This window comes from Notamacropus eugenii, chromosome 1, assembly GCF_028372415.1.
Source record: "Notamacropus eugenii isolate mMacEug1 chromosome 1, mMacEug1.pri_v2, whole genome shotgun sequence".
In the NCBI taxonomy this organism is placed as follows: Eukaryota; Metazoa; Chordata; class Mammalia; order Diprotodontia; family Macropodidae; genus Notamacropus; species Notamacropus eugenii.
The window spans coordinates 668,014,342-668,040,253 of record NC_092872.1 but is presented as its reverse complement, the minus strand read 5'-3'; the positions used below and the strand labels follow the sequence as shown (position 1 = coordinate 668,040,253).

At 39.2% G+C, this 25,912-nt stretch overlaps 1 protein-coding gene across 1 annotated transcript in view; it reads left to right on the top strand.

Moving 5' to 3' along the window:
• Nucleotides 1–11,607: 11,607 nt before the first annotated feature.
• EML4 (EMAP like 4) overlaps nucleotides 11,608–25,912 on the top strand; it is a 177,276-nt gene continuing 162,971 nt past the window's right edge. Inside the window, exon 1 of the mRNA XM_072635768.1 lies at nucleotides 11,608–12,031. Coding sequence (XP_072491869.1) covers nucleotides 12,007–12,031 — 25 coding nt within the window. The 5' untranslated portion in view covers nucleotides 11,608–12,006. The remainder of the gene's footprint in view (nucleotides 12,032–25,912) is intronic.

Sequence of the window (25,912 nt, the reverse complement as noted above, 5' to 3'; positions counted from 1 at the left end):
CATTGTTTTTCTCCCAAAACTTTTCCCTCGAAGTTCCCTGTCCTTGTTGAGGGCATTATCATCCTTTTAGCCAAACATGTCTGCAACCTCAGAGCTACACCCAGGTCTTCCTGACTCTGAGTCCTGTGTTCTATCCACTCAGTTGCCAAGTCTTAGCAATTCTACCTCTGCACATTTCTCATATTTTTCTCTTCTCCATCCACACAGGCACCATTCCAATTCAGGACCTCATTATCTCTCTCCTGGACTACACCAAAGTCTCCTAATTGGTCTCCTTGCCTCAAGTCTAGACATGTGCCCATGTTGCTTACCCTCCCCCAGAAAGCTCCAGGGGCCCCTTCTGGTCTCTAAGATGAAATACAAACTCCTTTGTTTGGCATTTAAAACCTTCACAATCTGGTTCCAGCCTACTTCTTCTGACTTTTTACACAAGGATTTTATGTTCCAGTCAATCTGGACTAATTGTCGTTCTTTAAACATAATATTGCAGAAATTGAATTTGTGGTTTCACCCCAATAATTGTGTGGAAATATTCCTAGAGGGGCCATCCTAGGGAGTGTGCACCAGAATTCCAGTGGAAATTTCTAGGGACTCTAGGATCATCCGACATAGTGCTGAAAGGTTTATAAGAGTTTGGAGATGATAGGGCAATTCACTTGTTGATCAATGAACAGGAAGAGCAAAAGACTGAATCTTTAAAGAGGAGTGAACTGACCTCTGCTTCTTTCTTCTCTTCAAGGATACTGATACCGTTGTGATTATTCAAACCTGTTCCAAGAGTAGATGGTGAAAGGACTACCCTTGTTTTACCCTAGCAGCATGGTGATCTTAGTGAGTTTTAGACTGGGCTTTGACTACCTTCTCTGCTTTGTTTTCTTTTGAGTACAGGTGTCTGAACAGCAATCTCACTCTTTGAAGCAAATGTGAGCTCAGCTGGTTGGAAATCTTGGGCTCACTGGTTGGAACTGGAGAAATTTCTACATTTGATAGGATGCCACTAGCAAGGAGAAGAGTTCAATCCCTGGGGCACTGGGATGGTTGTAACATCCCAAAGAGTTTTAGAAGGGTAAATTGGCACTTCCTTTAAGTGGCTGGACTTCCCCAGGACTGAATTTGGTCTGGTTCACATGTAAGGGTTCAAAATAGAGGTACCCCTCAGTGGAAAGGGAGACGCTGAAGTTTTGCAGCATTCCCTGGACCCAGCAGCAGTATTATTCAGCTAGTCAATAAACACTTATTAAGTGCCAACTACATGCCAGTCATTGTGCCAAGTGCCAGAGACACAAAGAAAGGCAAAAGACAGCATTTACTTGCTAGGAACTCAGTCTAATGAAGAAGACAACATGCACACAACTATGTGCAAACAAGACATATGTGTGTGTTTATATACATATAGATGTATAATAAATTGGAAATAATAGATGGAAGATATTAGCATTAAAAGGGGTCAAGGAAACCTCATAGAAAATGAGACTTTAGCTGGGACTTGAAGAAAGGAAGAAGAAATGAGGAGGAAGACTACTTCAAGCATGAGGAATAGCCCATGAAAATACCAGTAGTGTGGAGATGGAATGTCATGTTTGAGAAATAGCAAAGAGGTCAGTGTCACTGGATGGCAGAGTATGGGACTGGGGAGTAAGAACAATCCAATTAATATGCACAAACTCTCCCCTATCCCTAAAATACATTCTCTTCACTGTTTTAAGAATCCTTGTTGTTCTTGTTGTTCAGTTCAAAAACGTCCTACTCTTCACAATCCCATGAAACATAGCACACCAGCCCCTTCTGTCCTCCACCATTTCTCAGTCTATCTCCAAGTTCATGTTCATTGTTTCCATGACACTGTCTGTTCATCTTATTCTCCACTATCCCCTTTTCCATTTGCCTTTAATCTTTCCCAACATTAGAATCTTTTCCAAGGAGTTTTTTCTTCTAATTTATGAGGCCAAAGTATTTAAGCTTCAATTTCAGTATTTGACCTTACCGTGAAGAAATAGAATTAATTTCTTTAAGTATTGACTGATATGATCTCCTGGCTATCCAAGGGATTCTCAAAAGTCTTCTCCAGCACCACAATTTGAAAGCATTGATTCTGTGGCATTGAACTTTCCTTGTAGTTCAATTCTCATAGGCTTACATTGCTACTGGAAAAACTCTAGTTTTGACTATATGGACCTTTGTAGGCAAGGTAATGTCTCTGCTTTTTAGGCGTATGCTGTCCAGATTTGCCATAACTTTCCTTCCAATGAATGTAGCTATGCATTAGCAAGAAGAGATGTCTATCAAAGTTAGTGTCTTTTAACATCATGGCTACAGCCACTGTCTGCAGTGATCAAGAATATACAATCTTACATTGCTTCCATTTCTTCTCTGTTTGTTAGGAAGGATGAAACCAGTTGCTAAAATCTTAGTTTTTGGAGACAATCAGGGTTAAGGGTCACACAGCTAGTAAATGTCAAGTATCCAAGGCTGGATTTGAACTCAGATTCCTGACTCCGCTTGTCTTTCATCATGCCCATTTTGGCATGAAACATCCACTTGATATCTCTAATTTTCTTTAAGAGATCCCATTCTATTTTTTCTTCTATTTCTTTGCATTATTCATTTAAGAAAATCTTATTGTCTCTCCTTGTTATCCTCTGCAATTTTGTATCCAGATGGACGTATCTTTCCCCTTCTCCTTTATCTTTCACTTTTCTTCTTTCCTCAGTTATTGGTAAAGCCTTATCAGAAAGCCATTTTGCTTCTTGCTCTTCTTTTTCTTTGTAATGTTTTTATTGTGGCCTCCTGTACAATGTTGTGAATCTTGGTCCATAGTTCTTTAGGCACCCTACCTGCCAGATCTAATCCCTTAAAACTATTCATCATTTCTACTTCATATTCATAAGGAATATTATTTAGGTCATACCTATATGGTCTGATGAGAGTCCTTGGGTCCCTTCGAAGTTCAATGAAAATGCTAATTCCTTGCCCCCCAAATGATAGTCTCCACCTGAAATTACACTGATACACACACACACACACACACATTCTCTCTCTCTCTCTCTGATATATATAATGACATATGTATGACATATATATGTGTATGTGTATATATATGCATATATATCTATATATATAAAAATATATCTTCTCTCTCACCTCTACCTTCAGTTGCATTTAAATTCCTTTTGTGCTAAAAAAAAAATGTTTCATGTTTCTTTGTATTCCCAGCACCTACCACTGTGTCTGGAACATAGTAGGTGGTTAATAAATGCTGCCCCACTGTTTAACCAACTGAAAGGCTTTTTGCCATTAAAAAAGGTCTTTTAAATTATGTGGATCATAGAACAACAAAAGAGTTGCAGTTTGTCTTTTGAATTCCTTTAAGAGGTCATATGTGAAACGGGGAAAAATGAAAATCTAGCCAGTTCAGTTATTCAGTGCTGAGTAAATTAAGTGTTTTGCACACTTTCTTGCAATGATGGTATTATATTAATTAATCAAGTGATAAAAAAATGGAACTCAAACAATTATTTGGACCTGCCACAAAAATCCCTTTAATCTATAATATTTCTACCATATAATAATTGCAGTGTTTTCTGCTGTTGTACAATAATTTAAATTATCTACATAAATATTTTATTTCCATATTCAGTAAAGCATACAGTTTAACAATATAAGCTATGGAACACCGTTTATTAAGCATATCTTTGGTATTTCTATAGTTTGAGGACAAACATGACAGTTTTTGCCTAGAACACAAATAATTGAACAACTGGCTTGGTTGTATTCACTTTTGGAAACCTGCCCTTAGTCACAGAAGACAGTAGTGAAAATATAATTCATATGGCATAGGACATGCCACAGTACAGTTTGTGGTTCTAAAATTCCTTAGAGACACTGTTCATGGTTCAGTCCATGCGTACATAGACACATTCCCTTTCTACCCGGGGACAGCCAACTCTGAAAATCAAGGAAAGCCCATTAATGTAGGGGGCCTCAGACTTCAGTGTTTACCTAAAGCTTTTGTAACATACATTTCAATTATTCATACACAGAATTTTCATCTATTTAGATTTCTATAAATTCAGGAGATGGAAAATTGACCCAGTAAGGACATTTAACTCATAAAAGCAGTTATTCAAACTAAAAAATCCATGATTTAAGTCTCATAGCAATAGCACAAATATAATATTAGCTCAGTAAAACAGAAATACTTTGAGAAGCCATTGTTCCAGGCTGAGTATCGTTTCTGTGTGCCATGCTGGCTCATGGAGCAAACTTACATTACAGGCCAACAGACATCCTTAGAATAAACAAATATGTTTGCATTGTGCCAAATTACAGAATAGTGGGTATGCAATTGGATAGTGCGGAACTCAAGCAAATCATTTTCCTTTTCCTGTCTCCTGCAGCATGAGTCTTTCACAGTTGATCAGCCAACATGATATATGTAAAACTGTGTCCCTTTATTAAATGTTTGCCAATAAAAGAGGGATGCCTTCACACAATCTATCCACTTTAGAAATAAGAAATATCTATTACAGGCCTACTTTTTTCTCAAATGTGCAGGTATTTCTTTTGGAGTATTGCCAGACTAGCAAGCAGATCCATTCCTGACATAAACTGAGAAGGAATATGTCTCTTCATTTGGAAGACAAGTGGAAACAAGAAAATAATACTACAAGCTTAACCTTTTTCTCTTTATAGAAAGCAGAAATCTGTTCTTGTGAAAATTAGTAATGGTAAAAATTTTTGTATAGTTAGTAGAAGGGAAAAATAATTACTACATAAGAGGGGTATTCTGAAATAGCAAGAATTAACCTTATTTTAATGATAATTTAGTTTCTGGTAGAAAAGCTAATTACACATTTAGCATTCAGAAAATTGGGGCTTTTTTCTTCTTATGAACTCATTTTGATGGCTGGATCATGATGTTATTGTAGGGGAAAAACACACTTAAGACTTGTTTTTCACCTATCCTGATACTTAAGTTTGGGCTTAGGGAGTATCCTGCCCTTTTCCCGCTGTGACATGTTAAAAGTAGGTCTTGTCAGTGCAGACAACCAGCTATATACACTGGGCTTCAGCTATGATTCTAAGTAAATTATCTACGTTGTAATGAATTAGACAATAAAAAGAGGCAGCCCTGGAGACTCCTATGGTAGAAACAGGAAATCCTGCCCTGTCAGGAAATCCTTTGGGCCCCTCTCACCTTTAACTTCCGTACACCCCATACCACTTATATAGACAAATTGCTCTATACCTTTCGATCTTGGGAGGATGTTTATTTAACTTCACAATTTTTACTAAGCAGTTGTTCAATTAACCACATTTAAAGGACTTTGTCCTGAGACATGCTTTTCTTTCCCATACTCTAGTTATAAGATGGGCTTCTATTTATGGTCTATGCTCCTTCAAAGGGAAGGCCCTATAGCTAACAGTTATGGAAATTTCTTCCAAATTCTGTCTTTTCTAGTTTTAAAGGGTGAAGCAATTCATTCTCTGGAGGGATATCTAAGGGGAAATCCTTTGTGAAGAAATGCACCCAGAGAACTAGGAACAACTTCTGTCACTGAATCTCAAAGTCCCTCCCCCTTAAGAATTTTTCTTTCCCTCTTACACTGAAACCACTGGTTTGGGTGGATGGACATCAGAAAACCCTAGGACTGGGGTTCTTAACCTGGCATCCATCCTGTTTCAGGGGAGAGTGGTCTCTGAAATCACATAGGGAAAATCATATCTTTATCTCAAAATAATTGCTTGACTTTTTAATTCTATAATTTTATTCTAAGTATTATTCTGCAGAGTTCTTAGATTTCACCAGACTGCCAAGGGGGCCTATGACACAAAAACCTTAGGGATGTTGTACTACCTTTAATTCAAGGTAAAAGGTTTACTGCAGAATAGCAAAACAAAACAGACTACAAAATCATAAAGTTGTCTAGTTATAAAGGTGAATCAGTCACAGTCTTTAAAGTTTTATTCTCAAAAAGAAAAAGTTTTATTCTCACCTATAGCCCATCTCTGTGTTTGTCAGTACCAATCGCACTAGTGATAGTTAAAGCTAGTTTTTCTCTTAGTGAAATTATACTCCTTGAGATGTAGTATGATATAGCAGAGACCACTAGACTTGGAGTCAGTCAATTAACAAGCATTTAGGAAGCACCTACTGTATATTAAGCCCTGGAGATACAAAGGTGAAAATGTGGATCCTGCCTTCACGGAACTCACATTCTAATGCAGGAGACAACATGTAAACTATGAACCTAAGATATATACACAGTAGATGAGGACCTGGTTCTAAGTCCTAGCTCTGATGCTTACTAGCTGTGTGACCATACACAAGTCACAACCTGTCTGGTCTTTTTCTTTAAAATAGAATTGCACTACCTATCTCATGGGCTTGTTCTGAGGAAAGTACTTTGTAAAAAACTATAAATATACCTCATGATGTGAAGGGCTGAATCTCTCAACCCTGCCCCAGGTATGCTTCAAAATGAAGAGATGCAACTCTTTAGGGTATTTAAAAGCTCTTCACAAGTGAGTCTCAATTCTAACCTAAAGATTAGAGAACTGAACTCTTCCACAGTCGTATAGGCAAAGCTAAAACCAGAAGTAGCATTGGTCACATTTCTTGACTTGCTCAAGCATTACTTTTGGTACAAAGTATTTGATGACTGTGTCTAGCAGTTTCACTGTGAGCACAGGGAATGGGGCATTCTAAGGCAGTGAGAAGTGTTAAGTTACATGTCTTCTACTACTGATGAGTAACTTAAGTTCTTCCACAAGAAAGCTTCCTTGCTCTTGGGTACTAGCTGGACTTCTATATTACCACAGTTTGTGCGTGGGTGAAGATGTCTCACCTCACAAACTTGTGTGATATGTACCACAAAATACCATAGTCCTAACTCAATTTTGGATTCATCTTGTTTTGAAATTGCTTCATACTCATAGTACTTCAAAAGAAGTACACAGATTTAAAGAGCTGTAAGAGGGCTTAGAATAGAGTAATCAATGGGGCTAGTTCCAAAATGACCATGCCTCTGACTACTGAAGTCCTACGTACCTAATGGAAATAAACAACAACAAAAAGTCTTTAATATTCTTCACCAAGGAATGGATTATTTTTGAGGTCACTAAGTCTTGGGAAAGTTCTGGGTATGACAATTATATAAAAACTCCTAGCAGAGTAATTCTGTAAATGTGATGCTTTTAGGCAAAAATCTTACAGTTTGAATTTTGGTAAGTCAATATGTAACTATAAAATATTTTAAAGGTATAAGTCTCAGCATCTTTATGGTATGCACCTGGAACAATAATGTGTTTTAATATCTCACAGATTCTGGAGCTCTTACATATATTGCCTATATTAAGCTTCATATAAAAATAAAGGTTCCCTCTTTTCTTTTCAGACATCATTTATTCCTGCATTTAAAAGCTAAAACAAAACATTTAAGAATTACTATTTCACAGTGAGTTTTTTCTCTCATATCTGTCTTTACATGAATTTTAGTAGGTTTATAAAATCTATACTAAGTTTCATGAAAATAGTCATTGGTTCAGACAATCATATGAAAGCAGTGAAAGAAAATAGCTTTGCAATAATGGATCACAAAGTGTTTGAAAAAATTTTTCCTTTTAACAACACTTATGTAAAAAGTGTCTTGAGAGAAGGTAAAGTGAAACACAAAGATTATTTCATTGTGTTTTTTCAAGATCATATATCTAGAGACTAGCAGGCTGAAGTAATCAATGCAGGGATCATAATTTTTTCTCCATTTCTGGCTTCAAATATGTCAAAGGATCAGGGAGAGTGAAACTCCCCCCTCTATATATGTAGTTTGTCATGGGTTTGGGAAAGTGACCACCCGCACTGAAGATTCTATGGTAGTCTAAATTGCTATATTTGTTTTATGCAATAGATGTATTCCTCAAAAGTAATACAGAAATCCAGTATTTTTAAATTGATATTTTAAGAGCATTAGGGAGCTGAATATTTCAACAAATCCTATGGTAAGTCTTTTATCAAAGTAAAGAATTCTTTGAAAAAACAAAGTCATTGCATTTTTTAAAATAGATTTGCATCTTTAAGTAGTTTGTTTAGATGCAAGTGATTATTTCATTTTCAGAGATTTAACTGAAACTAATTAATTAGTGCAGTAATATTAAGGAAAAGTATAGCTTCCAAGTATTTTTGTGCCTAATTTAAACCATGCTGAAACAATGATTGACAGTTTTTAATCAGTTACATATTTGCTGTAGAAATAATTTATTGTTTGATTTTCAGAATTCTTTTTTTTATGGAGACATCTTTCTCAAAAGGCTTAAAGTGGAACATAATTAGCTGGTGTGCCATTAAAGGATACAATCGTATTTTAAAGTCTTCTAAAGTCAGAGCACATATCAAAGCTTCCAAAGAAAAGTTAACTCCTTTAAAAGTTCTTTTTGGAGGAAAAAGGGAAGATAGATTTCATAGATTTCACAAACTTCAGTTGGTTAACCAAATTTTACTCTGCATTCTTGACATTAAGCAAGTACAATTTTACAGTTCAGTTGCTGAAATTTGCCCTCACAAGTAGCTACAAAGGTTATTTAGGTAACTACTGGCAAGGCAGATGGAGCACTGAGTTCAAATTTGACTTCTGACACTTACTAGCCTGTGTGACTCTGGACAAGTCATTTATCATCTCTTTGCTTCCATTTCTTCAGCCGTAAAAAAAGGATAATAATATCATCTACCTCGCAGGATCAAATGAGACAATATTTGTAAAAGTGCTGAGTACAGTGTCTGGTACATAAGGAGCACTATATAAAAACTTATTCCTTTCTCCCTATTTGCAAGTGACCAGGCCTGTCCAGTCTTTTTATTGAGAAGCACTCAAGGCCATTTTAAAACATTAGGAATAAATGATAATACTACCCAAATTAGTATCAAAATCAATACCAATACCAACCAAAAAAAACCTCCTTATTTATGTTGAGGGAAGTCATGGGAGGTTCATAAACTCAGTTCTTGACATTTCCTTTTCCTTCAATTCCCATATCCACTCAGTTACCAAGTCTTTTTTAATTCCACAACATCTTTTGCACTTATCCCCTTCTCTTCATGAACTAATCTAGTTCAAGCAATCAATACCTCCTGCCTGAACTATTAAAAAAGCCTCCCTCAATTGATCCTCCACTTTCAGGTTCTCTCCTCTTTCCATCCTCCACACATTGATAAGGAATTTATTAAATGCTTGCCATATGCTAGGCACTGCATTAAGTGCTGATGATACAAAAACCACCACCAAGACAGTGGCTGCCTTCAAAAAGCTTAAATTTTAACGGAGGGAGAGCAATACGAGATAAAAAGTGGGGCAGGGGGGATTTGTGCTTTACCAAGAGTGGAACTCTCAAAGAAAGTACCACGGAGGTCTGAGCCCCAGCAATAAGGTAAAAACTGACTCTAGGAGAACTGAGAGACCCAGGAGCAGACTCCAGGTTACCAATGGGGAGGAAGAAGAGGTGATGCTCAGAGTGAAGGCAGTATGGCATGGAATGTCTGGAAATGTACCTCCCCTTTATTCTTTAGTAGTTCCTTAATGCCTCTAAGATTAAACTACAAACTCCTTAGATTAACATTTAAATCCCTTCACAATCAGGCTGTAACTTATTTTTCCAAACTTATTATTTCCTATATGATTTCCCTTCATTCAATTCAACAAGCATTTATTAAACATCTACCATGAGCAAGGAAGTGTGCCAAGCATGGGAATAAAAATATTGTTAATTGGGAAATGGCTACAATAAATTGTAGTATATGAATGTATTATTGATATTACATAAGAAATGAGGAAAGAAGTGATTTCATAGAATCCTGGAAAGTATGAAGTGACATAGAGTGAACTGAACAGAACCAGAAAAACAATTTAAACAATGACAACACTGTAAATTAAAAAAAAAAAAACAGAAAGACTTAAGAAAGCTGATCAAAGCAATGACCAACCACATCCCAAAGGTCCTAAGATGAAGCATCTTACCCACCATCCTGATAAGAGAGCTAAGGGATTTAAGGTGTAGAATGAGACAATACATTTCTGGACACTGTAAACTAGTTTCAATTGTGCTTATCTTTTACAAGAGTTGGGTGGGTTTGCTGTTTTTAATTGGGGAAGGGGGAAGATATTTAGAAAAGCAATTGTGACACCCCCCCAAAAAGAAAAAGGTCATTAAAACATTTTAAAAGGGGTTCAGAGAACAGGTCAAAAGCAAGAACGAACAGGACAGTTTTGAAAGTAACATGTTGAATTTATGATTTGTAAGAGACTGAATTTCACATATAATCCCTTTTGTATAATACTTTATACAAAGAAATATTTGGTGTTAAGCTCAGAATAAAACTTTAAAACCCAAGAAAGCCCTTATGACCATCCACATTCCCTTATGAGAAAACTAAGGCTGAGAGAAATTGAGGGACTTGCCCCAGATCACAAAGCAGCAGAGTCCAGACGACCCTCTCAGCTTTTTTCAGGTAAACAAAAATGATGCCAGGGGAGGGGAAAGTGAATTGTTTTAGGTAACAATAGCATCTGCCTCGCAGAATTGTTATAAAGCACCTAGCACCGGGACACATTGTAGCTAGCTGCTACTGAGCTAGCTACATAGCACTACGACAGGAATCGAACCCAACTTCAAGTTCAGCACTTTATTATATTGCATATTGGGCCAATCCCGTGGTCCTAAGTATCACTGTATTAAAGCATTACGTAATATCTCTATTATGTACTATGTATCATTATGTATCACACTGTCTTTGATCGAGGCACTTGTCAGGCCAACAAGACGGTTTGGAATGGTGGAGTCAGGAGAGGTATGGCCAGGTGAAGGGGAGCCAGGGATCCCCGCTCTCATTACTTTGTTCTTTCTTCCTGTTGGATGTGGGTTCCCAGAGGGTCCCCACCCAAGCCAAGTTTTGTTCTTCTGCTCATCCCTCACGGTAATGACCTTGTTCATCCTCTCAGGAAGGCCCCGAGTTCAAGTCTACCTTCTGACACTTAATAACCTCTCTGTCTAGTTACAAGTGAGTAGACGATCTGTAACGGTGGAAGGAGTTTATACACTGGAAGTTCCTGGACTGAGCAAATGAGGATTAGACCTCCCCCCCCACACCTCCACGGGGTCTGCTCCAAGCTCCCTGGGTTGTTCCTGGCCCTGGTCGCCTCTAGGGGATGTCAATGGAGGGAGCGACATGGAGGGGCCGGAGCAGGATGAAGCTCGCTCGGTTTCCCCTAGCCCGCGCCGCCTCCTCAAGCTTGGCTCCCAAGAGAAGTTTCGAGTCCGTGGACTGGACAAGCTTCTCTCCAGGATCTCTCTTTTTTGAAAAGTCACCTCACCAGCTCACCGAGGCCGTTTTAAGGACCGACTCAGGTGGCGTCGGGGGCAGAAGATGCACTGTTCCCGCCGGCTCGGGAAGCAGGAGGTCACAGAGCGCAGGCGCGTCAATTCGCCTGGCGGTTGGTCGGAAGGGTTGTAAGAGGGCGGGCTAAGGGGGAGGGGGGAGGCGATCTGGCCTATCCTGGCCCTCCTCCTCTGATCCGTCAGAGCCGTGGGGGGGGTGGGCGGAGTCGGAAGCTGGACGTCGCGATGGGGGTAGGGGGAGGGGGGAGGGGAGGGGAGGGACGGCGGCGGCGGCGGCGGCACGTGAGGCGCGGGGGGCGGGGCGCGCGCCTCTGCCTGAAAGGGAGGCCGGGAGGAGCGCGGGGCAGTGAAGCCTTCCATCCGTGCTGGGGCTGGACGCGAGTGGGGCTGTCGGTCACGACGGGTCCGACGGGCCGGACCGACCTACGGGCGGGTGGACGGACCGGCTGAGTGGCGGAGTCGAGCGACGCGAGCCTAGTTGGACCCGCCCCGGCCCGGCCCGGCCCAGCCCGGCAGGACTTGAGCGAGTGGGGCAGGCTCCGGCGGGGCGCGCACGCCGCCTACCCCGCTGAATGAAGTGCCCGCCCCGCGGAGCCCCGATCCCTGCGCCTTGCCCGCAAGATGGACGGTTTCGCCGGCAGCCTCGGTAAGTGCGGCCGGGGGCTGAGGCGGACCCTTGGTCCCCCGCCCACCGGGGTGGGAATCCCCTCTTCCCCTCCTCCCCTCCACTGGTCTCCTTTCCACTCCTGGGGGGAGGGGGAATTCCAGCTCTTGTGCGCTGCCCGGAGGGTGACCCCGGAACCCCCTCCCTCAGCCGGACCCCTCTATCGCCGCGTCCGCAGCCTCCCCTAGAGGGGGCCGCAGTTCTCGTTCCGGAAGGGGGCTGCTCGCCCCCTAACTCTTTCAAAGCGGGGACCTCCCCTGCGCCCCACTTCGGGTGCAAACACCTTTGGTTTTCCTGCAGGCCCTTGACCCTCCCCCATCCTCCCAATCCCCACCCCCTGGAGGGAGAGGAGTGGAGTGGAGAGTAGGAAAGTGCAGCGCAGGTACCAGGTGAGAGGCATCCCTTGCAGGTTGTAGCAGTCGTGAGCTCGTTTGGGGGGTGGCGGGGGGTGGGGGGGACGACGACGGGGAGAGAAGCCTGCTTAGAGCCAGAGGGAAAGCAGAAGTGGCCCTCTGGCCTTGCAAGAATGTATGGGGAGGAGCAGCTCTGCCCAAGGTCTCGTACGCCAAGGGGGCTCTCTCCCTTTTTGTCTTCCTCTCTTTTTACGAAAAGGAGAAAGAAGAAAGGTGTTGAGCAGGAGGGAGGAGGAGGGAGTGGGGAACGTTGCTTCGCTACTTCTGTTCTAAATGAATGAAGAAGACGACAGTGAATCCTGCCCTTGCCTAAAGGAGTCAGAACTCCAGCCTGGTACTCCAGGGCACCGTGATCTGTGTCTGGAATTACTATTCTGTGAGGCCGGTGGAATCTGGTTACTGTAAAGATTGTTTCTCCCTCCATCATAACATTTGAGATCAGTTACTGGGCTCCAGCTGATGCTGCAGTTATGTGATGCCTGCTGCTGGATGTGCATTTTGAGGTTTGGGGACCAGAGGCTGAGTACTTCTGGGGGAGAGCACTCATCTTTAGAATTTTTCCTTCCCCTGTTTTTGATTTGTAAAATCCTAGTTGGTTGACTCGTGAAACAGTGCAAGGCACAGTCAAAAGCCACATTCTCATCTATCCACATACTTTAAGACTAGTACGGTTTAGTATGGTTTTAACGGAAAACAAAGTCAACTCGTATATTAAAGTGTTGTTTATCACGAAATTTCAAAGCCCAGTAATCATATATTGCCTTCACTGGGAGCAATTATAGTAATTTATGTGGAGTAGATTGGAATGGTGCTGAAGAGACTCTTAGAGAATAAAGCTTTTAGGCTACCGTTGATAAAGGCACCCCCATTGCACATTCTTTAACCCAATTTTACATATGTTTATGCTATCTAGAGAGGCATACAAAGATCTTACATCGATTTCCTTCTAATTTGTGTTTTGGATGTCAGGTCTGCCCTCTTTATTCATAAAAGAATAGTGAGATCTAAAGTACTTATGTGTGCCAGGCCAAAATGCAACTTCAGTGCCTTTTGAGATGAATGTGGGAATTCAGCTGTTTTCTGGAGAGCTGTTTCACAGCTTCCAAGCCTAGAGGAATTGTAGAGATCATGTGAAAGGTCCTACCTTTGAGATTGCTTCTTTTTTCAGAGGTATTGAGTGCCTGTTTCCAGAGTCATAGGATTGTATCTTTAGAGTGTAGAAGTTATTTAGTCCAACCAGCCGTCTCATTTGTCCATAGCCACACAGGTAGCAGCAGCATGTGCTAGGGCCAGAATTTGAACCTAGAGTCTTCTGGCTCAAGCTACACTCTCTCTGCTTCACCAGGCTGAATCTTAAGTTGACTCTACTGGAAACTAGTTGCTAGCGTTAGCAAAGGCAATGTTGTGGAGGGGTGTTTCTCAACACTTGAGAGAGATTTTTGAAGTGTAGTAAAAGGGATTTAAAGTTATGCAAGAATTTTGGGGATTCAACTTTTTAAAGCGCATTAAAGCCATTTGTTGCACTTGCATTTTTCTCATTTTTTAAATTCCATTCTTCGGGTGGTATGTGAATGGACTTTTTTCCTTCAAAGATAGTGTTACCTCAGGAGCAGGAAAGAGACTTAGATGCTTCCTTCTTGAGGAGAGGAGTTGATGACAGTAGAGAGGGAAGGAAATGGTTCCTGGCAGTGTTTCTGGAGTTGCTCTTGAGGAGGACACTTCCCAGCAGGATCTGTAAATTTGTTCTTTCTGTCTAAGAGTAAACCTAGGCCTCAATCGTAATTGAAACCTTAAAGGTTCGGGGAGAATGTGTGGTTGGGGAAAGAGGATGATGATGGTACAGTATATTTTACTGAGGAGCTTTGTTTACACACTGGCAAATTAATTATTCTGCATATAATCCACTAATTTAGGGCTTGTAATTTTTGTTGTTGTTCTGTTGTTTCAATCTTGTCTGACTCTTTGAGACTCCATTTGGGGTTTTTTTGGCAAAGATATTGGAATGTTTTGCCATTTCCTTTTCAGCTCATTTTCCAGATGAGATAGGGAAACAGGGTTAAGTGACTTGTGTAGGATCGCACAGCTAGTAAGCATCTGAGGCAGTATTTGAACTCATGTCTTCCTGACTCCAGGCCTAGAGCTCTCACATTGGTCTAACTAGCCTAGCAGGTATTTTGAAAATTTTAGTTGAAGATAAGCACTTATACTCTGGCAGATATTTTTTTTAACAGTACTTGAACCAAATAAGAATGTAAAATCTGATTTTTAAAGTCCTGAGGAGGCTCACTATTTAACAGAATCTTGTGGTAAATTAGTTTGTGATGTGAGGAATCTGCTTGTAATTTGCCTCTTAATTTTTTTTGAAAGTTCAGAATTTTTTCACTTGAATTTTCTCAAGTAGGGTCACACCTCTGTGTATATATGATCTATGATTTTTAACTACAGCCAAGAATTTGTGTTAAGTTTTCTGAAACAATAGAGGATTGTGAAGCGGTTAATGATTTCAGTAGTAATATTACTTTCTTCTTGGCATTACTTCTGCTTGACAAAAGCATATCTAATGCCTTTTATCTTTCCAAAGCTGAAGATCTTCAGGCAGGCTGGTTGGCAGCTGGTTGTGTGCTGGGATTTGGCTTAGTTGTAATGATGTTGAGTTCATTAATTTATAGTGTTGTGTTTTTTAAAGAATAGCTACTCTTTAGAAATGCCTTTTTTTTTATTTTTCAAAGAAACTTAGATGGCATCTTCATTAACCCCTGCCCAATATCCTTCCTAAGTTTCTTGCTATCTTCTCTTCTAAACCTCTACCAACCTTATGTGTATTATGTAAAAAAGGCAAAAAACCCTTTCTCTCTGGTCTCAATAAAATTTTACCTAAAAGTTTAGGAGTTGCCTACCTTTAGAAAATCTCAATCATAGTAAAGGTTTTAAAATCAGTCTTTGAATTTTGCCCTAAAAATATTCAGTGCTTGCAACTTAGATAAAGCATGCACATTAATTTTTGTGAGGCTAAAAGTTTTTGAAGGATTAAAAAATTTTAAACTTCAAAATTTTTTAATCTTTTTCCAAAAAATTTTAAAAATCACTATATTAAGCTCATTTCTGAATTAGTTTTGAAGTTCTTTCCTGTGAAATGAAATGAGGTTAGTAACTGCAAGAAAAATGGTTATTGATATGGCTATATATTTGTAATTTAATAAATAGAAATGTATTTGAATTTGTAAAATTTAAAAAATTTATAGTAATTAGCATAGTATTAGAAAACTCAGATTTTTCGTTGAAGCATTTTCGCAGAGACCTTGAAAGACTTAAAGAAATGCTTTACTACTGTTAAGTCTTAATCTATCTAAAAATACACATGTGATGTTTTCTATATTTATAGAAATGCCTGAATGTTTTCTATAAAAATGTCCTACTTGTAATCGTCAGTATAGAGAGGAAATGATGGAAACCTTGGGTAGGAAGTGACTGCTCTATCCTAGAATTTGTGATAAGAGAAAGAAACAAGAAAGCCCTGAATAGTCTGATATACACCCTACACTTTTACATTTTCGAAAGGTTGAGAGAGAGGATAAATACAGTGGATTAAAATTCGATAGAAGTCAGTGTAGGAAGATGGGAAGCACTGAAGAATCTTTAGGAAATTCTGAAGGGACAGAGAAATAATGACCATGGGGAAAAGAAGATGTCTAAAGAGACTGCTGGGACTGCACAGGGAACTAATTTGGGAAGCAAATTTTTTTCAAATGACTTCCTCTCCCTTCCCATTTCTTTCCCTTGCCTTTTGCCTTTCCGTTTCCCTCCCTTCCTTCCTTCCTTCCTTCCTTCCTTCCTTCCTTCCTTCCTTCCTTCCTTCCTTCTTTCCTTCCTTCTTTCCTTCCTTCCTTCCTTCTTTCCTTCCTTCCTTCCTTCTTTCCTTCCTTCCTTCATTCCTTCCCTCTTTCCTTCCACTATGCTGGTACATTAGGAGTGCTTTTAGATATTATTTGCCTAGATTTTTAGTAACACGTGACCAAATCTGTCACTACTCTTGTGGGTTAAATAATAGTGATATTATGCTGATTCAAATCTGGTTCAATAGCTGGAGTCTGAGTACTGTTATTGATCGCCATTAACTTGGATGGAATTTTCTTTCTAGCAGAAAGCTCTAGGGATGTGTACTTGGTCTATTTAATATTTTTATCAGTAACTTGGAAAAGATAGTATGCTTATCAAATTTGCAGATGACACAAAACTGGGAGGCTTTGAAAAAATCTCAACAGGTTGTAATGGTGAGTCGTCTGAAATGATAAAATTTAATGAAATGTTAAGTTACGTTTTCATGGAAATATGTATTCACAAATACAGGATGGCGGAGCATGGCTAAATGGTAGGTAGTTCATTCTCTCTGTACTTTTGCTAGGCTGTTTCTGCATACCTAAAATATATGCTCTCTTCTGCCTCTTGACATCCATGATTTCTTTCAAAACACTGCTGAGACACCACCTTTGGCAGGAGGCCTTCCCCATCTCCCCAGCCAATTGAGTCTCTTTAAGGTTTGTATATTGTATAAACCTTCTTATTTATACTTGTTGTTGTTGAGTCATTTCAGTTTTGTTGAGTCTTTGCGACCCATTTGAGGTTTTAAAGATACTGTAGTGGTTTGCTGTTTCCTTCTCCAGCTCATTTTACAGATGAGAAAAATGAGGCAGACAGAGTTAAGTGACTTGCCCAGGGTAACGCAACTAGTAAGTGTCTGAGGCCAGATTTGAACTCGGGAAGATGGGTCTTTCTAACTGCAGGCCCAGCGTTTTATCCACTGTATTACCTAGTCTTCCCCCTTTAAGGGAAAGTAAAGAAATAAACATTTATTAAAGGCCTGCTATGTGCCAGGCACTGTGCTAAGCACTTTTACAAATAATATTTTATGCTCAGGACAACTTTGTGAGACAGGTACTATTATTATCCACATTTACATTGAGGAAACAGAGGCAGGCAGAGTAAGTGACATACAGGTCACATAACTTGTAAATTTCTGAGGCCAAATTTGAGTAAGCAAATTATCATGAAAGCAGGGACTGTACTTTTATTGGTGTTTTTGGGGGGGGGGGGGGGGGACAGTACTCTTTCTTTGTATTCCTAACACTTAGCACAATGTCTAGCAAATGGTAATGGCTTAACACATGTGTTGATTTATTTTTAATTTTGAAAAAAGTTATAGGGGTTTTTGAGTGACTACAAATTTGGCAGTTTATTCAAGAGTACAGTAGCAGTGTACTGGTACAGTCAACAGAGTACTGGCCCTGGAACCAAGAAGACCTGAATTCAAGTCCAGCCTCAGACACTTGACAGTGGGCAAATGACTTAACCCTGATTGCTGGCATAAGGAGGAGGGGGCAAAAAAATAAAGAAAAAGTAATAGCACTAAAAAAGTTAATTGAAATCTTAGATTGCATTAAGAAAAGTATGATATCCAGGATATGGAATCTGCTCTGATCAAATTATATCTAGACTATTGTGTTCAGTTCCTTGTGCTACATTTTAGTAAGGAAATTGGTAAATTGGAGGTTGTACGTTTGTTGTTAATCCCCACATACAATCAGTCAATGTTTATTTTATCTTTTAACCAGGATGGTTAAAGACAAGGAAATCATGCCATTATTAGGATCATTTAAAGGAACTAGAAATGTTTAGCTTCAAGAAGACTTGGGATAACATAACTATTTTCAAGTACCGGAAAAGCTTTCATGTGGAAGAAGTATTAGGCTCGTATGACCACTTGATTATGTGATAAAGAGTAATTAATCAGGTATGGATTGGACTAGACATCTATAGGCCCCTCGAGAATTCCCTCAGGAATTCTGTAATAGAGTTATTTAGATGGATTTATTTCCTTAGAATAACCTAATGAATAGTATTACCTCTTAAATTTATTATCAAAAAAGATCTTTTCACAGAGTATCTCAGCTACTTTTTAACAATCAATGAAATATATAGAATACCTACTGTTCATTCAGTACTGTAATATGCCACCATGGGAAAACAAAACAGTATGGGTATGGTTCCTGCCCTCTAGAAACTTATCTAGTTTAACCCTGGATGCTAATTGTCAAGCATGTGTGAAGTTATCAGAACTAAAAATTTATGTATAAACATTTAGAATGCCTTTATGTATATTACCATCACCTAACTTCAAATATATCTCATAAGACAGGCAGCTATAAATTTCCGTAAAGGGGCTTCTATGAACAATTACCCCTTCCTCTCCAACTCCCTGATATTTTAAATTGCAGAATGGGTTCCAGTTCTCATTGAAAGAGAGGGAACTTTATTGAAGTTCCCTGTATCACAGTTCCAGTAGGCTCCCCACCCCCAAAAGAGTAGATCAGTTTCTTTTGTATCCAGGCTAAAGTCTTATTATTTGGATGGGGGTGGGGAGTATATACTGATGTAAGTTTTAAAGACCTTATATTTTTTTTAACACTGTTGATAGCCATAGAAACTTGTAGAGCTAAAATAGAAAATTATAGAAATTATTTGGTTCAGTCCTCTCACTTGTAAATCTTTTTTAGACAAACTTGACTGGAAAATCAAAACTAAGAAACAAAAGGTCATCATTATGTACTCATGACATGTTATCTTCTCTATGTGGACAACCATTTCTAGTCCCAGCTTCTATTCTGTATTTTTATATGTATGTAGAGAGAGAGAGAGAGATAGGTTCTATATTTTCTGTTAAAATTTCAATCCAGATATCCCTTGGCATCTCAGACACAGTATAATTAAACCTAATTCCTCTTTTTCTGACAACTATTTTTCCTTTGACTTTCTGTTAATGATACCTTAGTTAACTAGAAGACTTCCTCCCCCCCAAAAAACCCCACCACTGTTATCTTTTGACTTTCCCCCTTTAATTATTTCAACTCCCCCCCAAACTTCACTCCTCCCTCCACTGTAAAGTCCTGTTAATTCTTTATATCGAAAACTCTCTCATCTGTCCCTTTTCAGATTCATTGTCACCATCTGTCTAAACCTTTATTCCTCCAAGCCTAGACTACCCACCATAATATATTCTCAATTGGTCTCCCTATTTGAAATATTCATATCTTTCAGTGAAAGTGCATGTGTCACAGTTAAATTAATTTTCTTTTTTTTCTTTTAAATTTATTTATTTAACTTTTAACATTCATTTTCACAAAATTTTGGGTTCCAGATTTTCTCCCCATTTGTCCCCTCCCCCCCACCCCAAAACACCAAGCTTTCTAATTGCCCCTATCACCAATCTGACCTCTCTTCTATCATCCATCCCTTCCCTTGTCCCCATCTTCTCTTTTGTCCTGTAGGGCCAGATAACTTTCTATACCCCTTTACCTGTATTTCTTATTTCCCAGTAGCAAGAACTGTACTCGACAGTTGTTCCTAAAACTTTGAGTTCCAACTTCTCTTCATCCCTCCCTCCCCACCCCTTCCCTTTGGAAGGCAAGCAATTCAATATAGGCCATATCTGTGTAGTTTTGCAAATGACTTCCATAATAGTCATGTTGTGTAAGACTAACTATATTTCCCTCCATCCTATCCTGTCCCCCATTGCTTCTATTCTCTCTTTTGATCCTGTCCCTCCCCAAGAGTGTTGACTTCAAGTTGCTCCCTCCTCCCATTGCCCTCCCTTCCACCATCCCCCCCACCCTGCTTATCCCCTTCTTCCCCTCTTTCCTGTATTGTAAGATAGGTTTTCCTACCAAAATGAGTGTGCATTTTATTCCTTCCTTTAGTGGAATGTGATGAGAGTAAACTTCATGTTTTTCTCTCACCTCCCCTGTTTTTTCCTGCACTAAAAAGTCTTTTGCTTGCCTCTTTTATGAGAGATAATTTGCCCCATTCCATTTCTTCCTTTCTCCTCCCAATATATTTCTCTCTCACCCCTTAATTTCATTTTTTTAAGATATGATCCCATCCTATTCCATTTACTCTGTGCTCTCTGTCTCTGTGTGCGTGTGTGTGTGTAATCCTACCCACTACCCAGATACTGAAAAGTTTCAAGAGTTACAAATATTGTCTTTCCATGTAAGAATGTAAACAGTTCAACTTTAGTAAGTCCCTTATGACTTCTCTTTGCTGTTTACCTTTTCATGCTTCTCTTCATTCTTGTGTTTGAAGGTCAAATTTTCTTTTCAGCTCTGGTCTTTTCATCAAGAATGCTTGAAAGTCCTCTATTTCATTAAAGACCATTTTTTCCCCTGGAGTATTATAGTCAGTTTTGCTGGGTAGGTGATTCTTGGTTTTAGTCCTAGTTCCTTTGACTTCTGGAATATCGTATTCCACACCCTTCGATCCCGTAATGTAGAAGCTGCTAGATCTTGTGTTATCCTGATTGTATTTCCACAATACTTGAATTGTTTCTTTCTAGCTGCTTTGTAATATTTTCTCCTTGACCAGGGAACTCTGGAATTTGGCCACAATGTTCCTAGGAGTTTGTCTTTTTGGATCTCTTTCAGGCGGTGATTGGTGGATTTCTTGAATACTTATTTTGCCCTCTGGTTCTAGAATCTCAGGGCAGTTTTCCTTGAAAATTTCATGAAAGATGATGTCTAGGCTCTTTTTTTGATCATGGCTTTCAGGTAGTCCCATAATTTTTAAATTGTCTCTCCTGGATCTATTTTCCAGGTCAGTTGTTTTTCTAATGAGATATTTCACATTATCTTCCATTTTTTCATTCTTTTGGTTTTGTTTTGTGATTCTTGGTTTCTCATAAAGTCATTAGTGTCCATCTGTTCCATTCTAATTTTGAAAGAACTATTTTCTTCAGTGAGCTTTTGAACCTCCTTTTCCATTTGGCTAATTCTGCTTTTGAAAGCATTCTTCTCCTCATTGGCTTTTTGAACCACTTTTGCCAATTGAGTTAGCCTATTTTTCAAGGTGTTATTTTCTTCAGCATTTTTTTGGGTCTCCTTTAGCAAGGTGTTGACCTGCTTTTTGTGCTTTTCTTGCATCTCTTTCATTTCTCTTCCCAGTTTTTCCTCCACCTCTCTTACTTGATTTTCAAAATCCTTTTTGAGCTCTTCCATGGCCTGAGCCCATTGGATGGGCTGGGATACAAAAGCCTTGACTTCAGTGTCTTTCCCTGATGGTAAGCATTGTTCTTCCTCATGTGAAAGGAAGGGAGGAAGTATCTGTTCACCAAGAAAGTAACCTTCTATGGTCTCATTTTTTTTCCCTTTTCTGGGCATTTTCCCACCCAGTGACTTGACTTATGAGTGTCCTCTCCCGATCCGCCCAGCCAGAGCTTGGAGTCTGAGATTCAAATGCTGCTTCCCAGTCTTAGGGCTTTGGGCAGGGGTGAGGCTGCTATTCAGTGTGAGATTAAGTTCAGCTGCTCAGGTTGGGGCAGGGCGGCCACTGGGGCTGAGTTCCCTCAGGCGGTTTATGTGGAGACCTTCAACAATGGATCCCAGCTCCCACCCACCGTGGGAGCCCTTGTCTGCTGCTGCCTCCCGAGGGGGCCTGAGTTATGGAGACACCCCGCTCCCCTCTCAGCCAGCCAAAGAGACCCTCTCACTGACCTTTGCTGCCTGTGGGTGGAGGGACCTTCGTGGCTGCTGGAGATTCTGTCCCTGAAGCCTGCTCAGATTTGCTCCTCTCCGTGCGGGTGGCCAAGGTAGGGCTGGGCTCTGCTCCGGGTGTGGTTCGCGATGGAGCTTTCGCGTCAGGTTTTCAGGTCTCTCTGGAACAGAAATCTCCTCCGCTCCGTTGTTCTGTGGCTTCTGCTGCTCCAGAATTTATTGGGAGTTCTTCTTTACAGGTAATTTATGGGCTGTGGGTTTCGGAGCTAGCATATGTGTGTCTTTCTACTCCGCCATCTTGGCTCCTCCCCCCTGAATTAATATTCTTAAAACACTTGAGCTGTTGACCATATCACTCCCCTGCATAAAAGCCTTCTGAAACTTCTCCTTGCCTTCCAGAAGAAGAACTTGGAATTTAAGGCCTTTCTACCCTGACCTTTTTTTAGTATTTTCCCACCCACATCCCACTTCCTCCCCTCCCTCTTTCCTTTGGGACCCTTATACTTAAGTTAACCTAGATTTGCCAGTCATCTAATTGTTTTATTTTGGGGGCATTAATGTTTGTTGTATTTAATCTCAAAATATTGTTGAGGATCAAATAAATCACAGGATTCTAGGAGATCATTTACCAGTCCCTCAGTTTTTAGATGGGGAAACTTAAGTCTACAGAGCTTAAACGTCTTGTCCAAATAAGTAGCAGAATTAGGATGTGAAATTGGTTCCTGTGATTCCAAATTCAGCCCCCTTCAGTTGCACCACATGAATTCCCTTGTGAAGTAATTCATGTGAAGTTTGTTGTGCGAGCTTCAGTAGTGATCATAATACACATGTTTGATTTGTTGTTCTTTCATTTCAATCATGTCCAACTCTTTGTGACCCATTTGGGATTTTCTTGATACTGGTTTGCTATTTCTGTCTCTATCTCATTTTGTATCTGAGGAAACTGAGACAAACGGTTAAATGACTTGCCCAGGGTCACACAGCTAGGAAGTTCCTGAAGTCAGATTTTAACTTGGGAAGGTGAGTCTTCCTGACTCTAGGCTGGGCACTCCATCCACTTCACCACCTGGTTGCCCTCCATAATAGACATATTGTTTATTTATCCTAAAATACGTCTCTTCTGTTTTCAAACCCCCATGTCTATGTCTTAGAGAACTACTCATATTCTTTCCTTCACGAAGCCCCTCTGGCTTTATATATTTGTACTACTCTTTCTGGCCTTTATCATTTCTGACATATTGTAGTTATCTGTTAACATCTTTACTCCTCAACTGGGTTGTCAGTTCCTTGATTGGTGGGGGGAGCAGTGGGAACTAAGTCTTTTACACTTTTTTACTTCCAGTGTCTTGCATCTAAAATATACTAGATGGCTCATTGAATCTTTGAGTACCTATTATATGCAGAGAATCATGTTAAGCACTAGGAATACAAAGGTAGAGGATCTAGTCCTTGACCTCCTGGAGCTTATAGTCTAATTGAAGAGATAGGTCATATACATATTAGCTATTTAGCTTAGGAAATTTTCTAATTGTGTAAATTAATTGAGTATATTTTACAGTATTTCTGTAGTATTAATTTATGGATTATGTCTGGAAAGAAAAGGGAATTTAATACGCCAGAAGAGAGAAAATTCACTATATGATTCCTTTTAAATAATGGGCTACTATTCCCTTTCCTCAGGAATATCTTTCCATCTTTCTAAATCTTACATATTCTTCAAGGCATAGCTTACCTTGCTTTCGTGAAACTTTTCCTGGCTTCTCAGTTTGTGTTGCTCTCTCTTTTCTGAAGTCTCGTAGTAATGAAAATATCTCTTAGCATTTCATATAAATGACCTTTATTCTGTTATCATTTATTATGTATTCATCCTGTCTTTTCAAATTAGAAGTTCATCTAGTCAGCTAGAGTTAACAGTGACTACTTTTTCCTTTGTATCCACATCGGTGCTGTGGTACTGTGTACACAGGTGGTTAAATTCTGATTTGATTTTATTGCATTTGATATAATTTCACTTATTACTGAAGAGTCATTGAACTACCTGAAAATCATGACCAAAAAAAGCCTAAGTACCCCATTTCAAGAATCATAAATGGATACTCCCAGTTCTCTTAGAACCAGTGAGCAAAGTGAAAATAAAAGAATCCACCACTGGCTTCCTGAAAGAAACTCCCCAGATGAAATAGAAGATAGAATGTAGTTTTCCTTTCACTCAATAGCCACCTGCTGCTAAGCTTTTTGAGTTTCTTTGTCTGCTGTTTAGTTCTGCCCCCTCTGTCTTGTTGAGTAAATAAACTCTGAGAGTGAAGGACTTATTGATGAGGTGTGTTGAGTTTTAATACTTAATCTTTGTGATATTTATTTTTTGTTGTTCCTAGACCTTTTTTATTGTTTCTTGTTCTTGCGTTGGAGATTATTGAAATTGCTGAATGAGTTAATGAGAGCAATAGAAGTTTTACTCTGTTATGCCAAGTAAGAATTTACTGTTTGTTTGGAAAACTAAGGAGTCAAGAATAAATCTACATCATGGGGTTCAAATAGTCTACTTTGTCAGAAGATTTCACTCTCTCTGGATAATTATGGTCGTGATCTCTCTGATCCAAAAATGACAGAATTGGTTTCTGTCTTACTATGTTCCTGAAGGTGGTATAACTGATTTCACTGGATCAGTGAGTAGGTATTTTCCCCCTACTTTTGAAAAAGGGGTTTCCTGATTTCAATACGGTAAAGTATATGTGTTAATTTCTTTGAATAAAATGAGAGAGTTCAATTGAATGGCCTCTTAGAGGTTTGTTCTAGCTCTAGAACTAAGGGGAAGTGCTTCTTGGCACTTCAATACTCATTTTTGTTTGGTCTTCAAGATTGTTATTAGTGTGGATTTGTTTTGTGTATGTAAATGGCCCTATTTATATCCTTATGAGACTATGATGTTGAATTCAGATATAATTTTATATGGCAAAATAAATTTATAATCAAGGTGAGATACTAGGAAAAGTAAAATTTGCTTTTTCCTAGGTGCCACTTATATTAATATGTATATAATTATGAATATTATTTTAACATATGAGTGAAGTGTTTCTATTCAGTTCATTTGTTTAGTGCATACTGTTTAATGTCAGTATCACATGATTAATCCCTCTGTAGACCACTTAGCATCCCTCTACATATAACCAGATACTAGCTCTTCAGGCTTTTTGCATTTATCACAACAGGATTTAAAACATATTGTAAGTAATGAGTACAAGGCTACCACCACTATTAGAAAAGCAACTTATAATATGTACCTTACTGATGGTAGTACACTTACTGTGTACACATAATAAGTGCTTAATAAAATGCTTGTTGATTGGTAGCATTTCTTTTGTATTTGGTTATACAAAATTCAAGTAGCAGAAATCTGTGACTTTTTAAATTCTTCCTTGAGAATAGGGATTTTTAATGCTTTTTATTTGCATCTCTTGCACAGTTTACATAAGCACAAATTTCTTGCATGTAGTAGGCACTTAATAAATCCTTATTGATTGATTCCTTTTTACCTATGGCCAGTTTCTAGTTCATCCATTTTCCCTTGTGTGATTGGTATAGAACTTCAGTTGTGTGTATTTAGTGTTAATGAAATTGCCCAAATCTCTTGTCAGGCAGACTTCTAGAGAAAGTTGTTGACATAGCCGTTCCAGTACTACATTTCACTGTAACTAATGATACAGGTTGCTAGGTTGCTTATTGAGTAGAGTAGTACCAGACTTGAAATTAAGGAGATCTTAGCTCACACCTTGCCTCAGACACTAGCTGGTCAAGTCACTTAACTTTTGTTTGTCTCAATTTCATCATCTGTAAAATAGATATAATAATAATAATAATGTTGTATTTTCCTCACAGGATTGTTGTGAATATAAGATAACTGTGTAAGGCCC